General features: G+C 54.0%; 2 protein-coding genes across 2 annotated transcripts in view; one reads left to right on the top strand and one right to left on the bottom strand.

Moving 5' to 3' along the window:
• The window catches only part of MYBPC3 (myosin binding protein C, cardiac), a 29906-nt gene extending 25085 nt beyond the window's left edge, over positions 1-4821 (bottom strand). Inside the window, exon 1 of the mRNA XM_023756532.1 lies at positions 4766-4821. Within this exon, the coding sequence (XP_023612300.1) occupies positions 4766-4821 (56 nt within the window). The remainder of the gene's footprint in view (positions 1-4765) is intronic.
• Positions 4822-5205: 384 nt separating this feature from the next.
• Positions 5206-7928, top strand: part of SLC39A13 (solute carrier family 39 member 13) — a 6303-nt gene continuing 3580 nt past the window's right edge. The window contains 3 exon segments of the mRNA XM_006091949.3: positions 5206-5255; positions 6643-6955; positions 7495-7510. Coding sequence (XP_006092011.2) covers positions 5210-5255; positions 6643-6955; positions 7495-7510 — 375 coding nt within the window. The 5' untranslated portion in view covers positions 5206-5209.

The raw sequence follows: 7928 nt of genomic DNA, 5'->3' as shown, positions 1-7928 counted from the left end.
GCGCTCACACGCACACACACTCACACGCTCACACACACACTCAGACACGCGTACACGCACACACACATACACGCACACTCACACGCGCGCGCACACACACATGCACACACGCACACACATGCACACGCACACACTCGCACACACATGCACGCACACACATACACACACGCACACACGCTCACACTCACACGCACACATACACGCACACACATACACTCACGCGCGCATGCACATGCACACACGCACACACACGCGCGCACACGCGCGCACAACGCGTGGGCGTCCCTGGCACAGGTGAGGGAGGGAAGGGAGAAGTGGAGACACCTTAGAGAAAGTGAAAAGCCAGCCACAAACTGGAGCAGACTTCTGCCTCCGGAAGATCCAAAGGATAAGCATCAAAAACACATCAAGAACTCTAGCAAATCCACAGGAAAAGAACAAGTGATCCCACAGAAAAAGATAAAAGACACCAACGGGCATTTTTACGGGGAAGGAAACACATTTGTCCCACCCGCGTCTGAGGGATGCTCAAGCTCATTGGCGATGAGGGAGATGCAAATGAAGACCACAATGCGAGGCTATTTTACACCGTCCGAGGAGCAGAAATAACAGCCTTCAGCGCCAGGTCTTGGAGGAGAGGTGGAGCCGCAGAATCTCCAGTGATTGCTCGTCAGAGGGCAGCTGATATCACCACTGGCCAGGGCCAGGCGCACACAATCGAGCCTTATCTTACAAAGATGAGGCCCAGCATATCCCCTTCAGGCATGAAATCAAGAGGCACTTTGGCAAGTGCTCCAAGAGGCATGGACAAGAACGTTCACAGCTGCCCTGTTCTTAACAGCAAAAACCCTGAAATAACTCGAGTGCCCATAAACCAGAGAACGGCTACGTTAATTACAGGGGGTCCATTCACACAGTGGCACGTCACTCAACAGTGCAAGCAAATAAACCAGTTCCACACGGCATCATGAATGAATCTTAGCACAATGATGTTGAATGAAAACGCCAGACCCCGAAGACAGATACTTGCTGTGAAGTCTCGACAAATAACAAAGTTGGCTCCTTCCTTCTAATACCTTTGTGTTTAGGGAGTGACAGGATTACCACCCAAAAGACTCCACGGTAGTACTGAGAAATTATTATAACCAGTAAGAAAATGTTGTTGGCCCCTGTGCCCTATCAACAAGTACTTCAAAATGTAACAGGAAATATCCTATTCAAAATAGCCGCAAAAATGTAAAATACCTAGAAGTGAACTTATTATGCAGAAGTAAACAGTTGTGCAGGACCTATACAAACACAATTATAAAAATCACTGAATAATATAAAAGAAAACCTTAGAACAGCTTTTTTTCCCTTATTAAAAAAAATCCAAATCAATTAGAATATAGTCTAGGCATATATGTATGTATGCAGGTAGGTAGATAAATGAAAACTCTATTGAAACTCTATTTTGTGATCAACACAAAATTCAGGTTCCCCCAAGGAGGAGGCAGGGAGATGGATGGGGGAGGCGTAACAAGTAAACAGATCTATCAGTAAACACCAGTGAAGTAAACGTGGGCCCTGCAAAGCTCAGATGCACAGGATTTCACCCCAATTTGCCCTTCTGAGGTTGGAGGGAGGAAAAGGAAGACATTAGATTCATTTGGACAGACTTTATTCAGGGTGTAGGCAAGCTTATCTATCTTTTCAGAAGCCCGAGGGTTAGGGTCCGGGGTTCCAGAGGGGCAGGTCCCGCTTGGAGAGATGGGAGCCTGAGGCCTCTGTAGGAGCAGCGGGCCCTGGGTGAGCACCTGACTCTGCCCCTTCCCACCTGAGACCCTGGGCAAGGTGTTCACCGCCCTGAGCCTCAGATGCTTTCCACAGGAGGTGCTCCTGCCTGCAGCCCCCGGGAAAGCCCTGAGAAGGTAAAGGCCACACTCTGGAAGCAGAAGAAGTGTGCATCATCATCACCCCAGCCCGGAGCCTCGGGCCCTGCACTGCCAGTCTCGCAGCCACTGCCTGGTCAGCAGGCCCCAGGCAGTCCCACCTCCTGGAAATAGAAAGGCTGAGGCCGAGTTGCTGAGAAAGGCCCCTGCAAAGGGACCAGAGCCAGTAGCAACGTGTTAAAGTCAGACGCTGGGCAATCCAGTGAAGTTAGAGAAAGAGGCCTGCAGTCCCTCAACCCCTCCTGGCCACTCAGACCTAAGCAGTGTGCAGGCCCATCCCGCCCTGCTGAAGTTTGTCTGTCCCTGAGACCTCCAGGCCAATCAAAAACTCACCTGTGCCCACAAGGAGAGAGGATGCCCCGCCCCCCGTGTCTTTATCTGTTCTTTTCATTGCTGTAAAATCTCTTTTATACCCATGTATCTATCTACAAACATACACAATAGCTAACCCTTAAACAGAACTCCCATATGCCAGATATAGTGCTAAGTGCTATAGACATATTCATTCATTTATTTATTTTTTTTTTTTTAAATATGTTTTATTGATTTTTTACAGAGAGGAAGGAAGAGAGATAGAGAGTTAGAAACATCAATGAGAGAGAAACATCAATCAGCTGCCTCCTGCACATCTCCCACTGGGGATGTGCCCGCAACCCAGGTACATGCCCTTGACCGGAATCGAACTTGGGACCTTTCAGTCCGCAGGCCGATGCTCTATCCACTGAGCCAAACCGGTTTCGGCAATATTCATTCATTTAATCCTCACAACAATCAGATATAGTAATCTATTTTACAGATGAGGAAACCAAGGCATAAGGAGTTAAGTAATTTGCCTCAGAAAATCTAGTACCAGAATCTGGTTGTCTTAACCTTAATCATCAATTTAGGAGACCATTACAGATATACTAGTATATGTGCACACACACAATACACATATATACACACACATATATACACATAAATATGTACATGCAGTCATGTGCTACATAACATTTCAGTCAACAAGGGTCCACATATCTGATAGTGGTATACCACGAGTGTATGACTATATTTTATATATCATTTTAAACATAATTGCATGTGATTGTACACATGTTTTAACATGTTTTTAAATTTTCCTTTTGTATATATTTTTTAAAATTTTTAATCCTCATCCAAGGATATGTTTTTTATTTTAGAAAGAGAGGAAGGGAGAGAGAGAGAAACATCCAAGTGAGAAACATCAATCAGTTGCCTCCTGTACATGCCCTGACCAGGGAATAAACCCGAAACCTAGGTTTGTGCCCTGCCCAGGAATCAAACCCACAACCCTTTGGCACACAGGACAACATTCCAACCAACTGAGCCACACCGGCCAGGGCCCTTTTATATTTTTATATTTTTTCTTTCCCCAACCATAGAATTCATGTTATCACCCTATTGTGTGATTATATATATTTTTTTATTTACAATTATATATGGACTTTTAAATACTGATTCCCATGATCACATGTACATATACTAGTATAAGGTTCCTTTTGTCGTTATTTTAAAATAGTGGATTATGTTAAATAAATAAATATTTATTTAATGTCTCCTTTCTCACTTGCTTATACCGGGAAGCCCCCTGGAAGATCTAACTCACTGTTTTAACAGTCACACATTAGTTTACCCACCATGTCATTCCACCTGGCCCTCCCGCTTCTTGTCATCTTCTAGAATCCCATCCCCAATGCCCATGTTTCTTTAATCCATTAGGAAGTCTGATGGTGGAAATTCCAGGCCAGGTGAGAGGAAAGGCCAGTGAGAAGGCAGCAAATGGTGGCTCTTGCCCATCCTCTGGCTGGTGGCCAGCAGCCCTCAGCCCCCAGAGGCAGGAATGCTGACTGCATTATTGTGAAATCATTTGTATATTGTGAAGTGCTTTGCATGTGATGGAGTGATTTGCATATGGGGGGGGGCATCTAAGAGATCCCAGAGCAGCATCCCTGAGTATCTTCCTCCCCCTGCAAAGAAACCAACCCAGGGTTTCCACTTCAGAACTCAGGGAGGGGCCCAAGAGGGCATCCTGAGCTACCCATGGGCCTGGTGGGGTGAGGCAGCCAGGGGTCTTTCAGAGGAAAGCTGATCCCACCTGGAAGGAGCTGGGAGTCTAGACACTGGATGTGAGGTGGTTGGTACAGGGCATCATGGGATGCAGATGAGGGTCAGAGGCTTGGACCCCATCACAATCTCTGCCATGTAAGTACCCACATGCCCCCTCCTGAACAGTCTACAGTCCTGGCTGATTCCCAGAGAAGGATGCAAAGTGGAAACACAAGCCAGACTCCCACCCTCTGGAAATGAGAGGTGCTATCATGCTCTGGGCCCGGGGACACCCAGAGGTTTGAATCCTGGCTCTGCCATCTGTTCCATTGCTTCACCCTGGGCTAATGGCACCCACCTCAATGGGATAGAATGAAGATTCAGTGAGAATGCGAGTGAATGGCACATAGTAGGTGTTCGGTAAATTGCACTTACAATAATAATGCTATAGTGTGCTGCCCTAGTCTAGGAAGTCAGGCCAACTTCCTCTAGGTGAGGTGAGCCCTTGCTTCCTCAGGTTTGGAGTTCAGAGCAGCAGTCAAGCCACCATGCACTGGACCCCAAAGGGTTACAAGCTCTGGAGACAAGGCCTGAGGTTCCCAGTGAAAAACCAAAGCATAAAAATAATTCGATGAGTAAGAATAAAATTCCCTCTTCTGAGGTTCCCGGGGCTAGGCCCCTCCCTGTGGCGGGCACTTCCCCTTTCCCGTGTTCATGGAGGAGCCAGGCCAGGCTGACTCAGAACTGGAGCGCGGCAGCCATCCTCCCACCCGGAGCCCGGCCGCCGGCCGAAGGCTGCGAGTCCGGCAGTCGAGGGCGCCCCCATGCGGCTGCGGGGGAGACTGCAGCCCGAGAGAAGAAGTGGCGCCGGACCCGCAAGCCCAGCCGCACCGCCACTCGCGGTCCCCGCGGAGCCACCCCTGGCCCTGCCCAGCCTGCTGAGCGCGGTACCCAAGTTCTCCCACTTCCGCCCGGCCCTCCTCGCCGCCCCTAGTCCGGCCCGAGCGGAAGTGCGCTGGCCGCCCGGATCCCCCACGGCCGCGTAGCGGAAGCGCTCCCGGACAGCCACCCCCACTACACCGTGGCGCGCGGCGCCTCGGGTTCCGCACAGGTCCCGAGTGACGGGCCCGCGCGCTGGGGCGGCTCCGGGCCGGGGGCCGGGCCTGCGGGGCCGGGCGGGCAGTTCCGGGGCGGGCCGCCGCGTCTGCAGCTGGATGGCCGGGGCCCGCTCGGAAGCGCTGCCGCCGCCGCCACTGCACGGTGAGTGACCGCCCGGCCTCAGGGCCCGCGCCTGGGCGGGATGGACCCGGCGATCCCCCGACCCCGGCCCGGGGCCGACCTGGGCCTCGCGCCCGGAGCCTGGAGTGAAACTTCCCTGGGCTCCTCTGTCGCCCACACGTCACTCCGCATCTCTCCCCGGCTCTCCCCTGCTCGTCCATCTCACCCACGATCTCTGATCTCTCCCTCTCGGCTCTCTTGCTTGCTTCTTTCCTTGTCCTCTCAGACTGCGCACCCCTTCCCCATTCCCAAACCTCACCTCTGCGTGATCCCCTCAACCACACGTGACCCGCCTCGGCCTCCGAGCCCGACCTGGCCCTGGCCGGCCTCTGGTCCCCAGTGGAGCCCCGCGGGTTCATCAGGGTCTCCCGTTCCGGCTGGAGATCCCGAACGTGGGCATCTTTTCGGAGCAGCTGCTTCCCCTCCCTCCCACCTCTAACAGCAGATGGGGAAACTGAGGCAGTGACTATGCAGTCAAGGTCCCAGGCAGCACGCGGCGGGGCGGACCGCGTGCATTTACACCGCATGCCTGGGTTTCCAGACTGAACCTCACTTGGTTGACTCACATTCGAGTCCTGTGACCCCGGCTGGGGACATTCCTGCTGCCCAGGGCTGAGGCCTCCACAGCATAAGGAGGGCGCTGTGCTTCCGCCCTGCCAGGCGCTTCACCTGCATGACCAAGCTCATCTATGTGCAGGACCATGTGAGGGAGGCAATGCTTATCTTCATCCCATAGACAAGGAGACTGAGGCTCCGAGAGGGGCTCTAGGGACTTGCCCACGAGCACCAAGCTAACAGCAGTGCTCTGAGCATCTGTGAGGCAGCTGCTGACGGAAGAATCCTTTCTCTTCAGCCCCACCTCCTGTCTGTCTCTGTGCCCCGGGGACACTGGGCTCATTTCCTAGGAAGAAGCTCTAATGGTCCTGTCCTAGCCCAGTGGCTTGGTTTCGCAGCCTGCACCTCCTAATGTCGCCCCATCGAGCTAGATCGTGCCAGCCTCCGACCCTGGGGTGTCCTCGCCAGGGCACATCCTGCGGCAAAACCTCCCCTGGCAGCCAGAGGCACCCGGCTGGGCCGGGCCCTGCCCTGCCGGTGGCTGAGGGGAACCAGCCAGCGCCTCACCCTGTCATTAGGAAAAGTTTAGCCTCGGGCAGACACGCTGACACACTGCTGGAAGCCGGAAGCCGGCTCAGAAGGAAAAACTGGTCCTTGGCGTGTGGAGGAGCAGAGCCCCTTTGCTCTGTGCACCCACTGTTTGGAGCCACACAAGCCCTGGGCCAGGCAAGCAGGAGGGTTAAGACGCCATGTCTCATACGCAGGTGTTCAGCCAACGGTGGCAGCTCATGTAAGTGGCCTTTGTGTTTTTCAGCACCTGGCATGCCTGGATGTCCCTGCTCTGGCTGCGGCATGGCGGGCCAAAGGCTCCTCTTCTTCACTGCTGTTGCCCTGCAGCTCCTGGGAGGGGCTGGGGGTTCCCAGCAGGCCCTCCGGAACCGGGGGGCTGCAGCAGCCTGTCGCCTCGATACCAAGGAAAGTGAGTCCTGGGGAGCCCTGCTGAGCGGGGAGAGGCTGGACACCTGGATCTGCTCCCTCCTGGGCTCCCTCCTGGTGGGACTCAGCGGGGTCTTCCCACTGCTGGTCATTCCCCTGGAGATGGGGGCCTCACTGCGCTCAGAAGGTGGGTGACCCTCCCCTGGCGCCCCGGGGCAGCCAGCAGCGTGGGAAACATGCTGCTCTTCCCCGGAGAGCTGGGTCTCACGTCCTGGGTCCAGTGTGTCCGAGGTGGAGGGCGAGGACAGAACACCATCTCTCACCTTGGTCCTGTGAGACCAGGGCGCACCATGCTCATCTGTTCATTCATTTACGCGTTCTTTTATTCTGAAAGAATAACCATTAGCAAACAGTCACCAAGAAGCGATGTAGATAGTGGTGAGAAATATGGATGTCAGCCCGCCTGGGTTCCAGTCTCGGCTCTGCCACTTACCAGCTGGGTACCACCGGGCAAGTCACTTCACTTCCCTCTGCCTCAGGCTCCCAGCCTGAAAAATGGGATAACAGTGGTGTCTACCTCATAGGTGCTATTGTGACAATTGGATGAGCTCATACCAGTAAGGGTCCACCTGGTGCAGGGAGAAGGCTGCGTGTGTGCGGGCCCCGTGCTGGGTGTGCGTGGCCAGCAAAGCCCTGCCTCTCCCTGCAGTCTCTGCTCATCATGCAAAAGAGCCCTCAAACTGGAAGCCCCTGGGCCAGGCTTACCCAGGAACATGAGAGAGGTTGGTCGCAGGCCTGGCTCTGGGGAGGGGTCTGGAAGGTGGGGCACGGGCACGGGTGGAGACTTTCCTTGGCTACCCTTTCGGATGGTGTGCATGTACTGTCTGTCCACCTGGCATGTTGTAATGAAAAGTCCACGAGATCAGGTGGGGAGGTGCCAAAAATACAGATGCCTTGTGCCCCCACCCCGGAGTATGACACAGTGAGTCTGGACAAGGGCCCCAGGCGCTGTGCTCCCCTGTTCATTCTGTCCCTGGGCTGAAGGCTGCTGCCACGGCTGTGAGTGGAGCCCCCCTGGAGCCCTGCTGTCACGCCTGTTCCTCAGCTCAGTCCCTCTCATGGCATCCCTGCGACCTGCGAGGTCAGGGTCGGGAGGACTTGGAT

This window comes from Myotis lucifugus, unplaced genomic scaffold (genome assembly GCF_000147115.1).
Source record: "Myotis lucifugus unplaced genomic scaffold, Myoluc2.0 scaffold_97, whole genome shotgun sequence".
Lineage (NCBI taxonomy): Eukaryota > Metazoa > Chordata > Mammalia > Chiroptera > Vespertilionidae > Myotis > Myotis lucifugus.
Note: the sequence above shows the minus strand (reverse complement) of the source record. Positions and strands in the feature narration are given on the sequence as shown.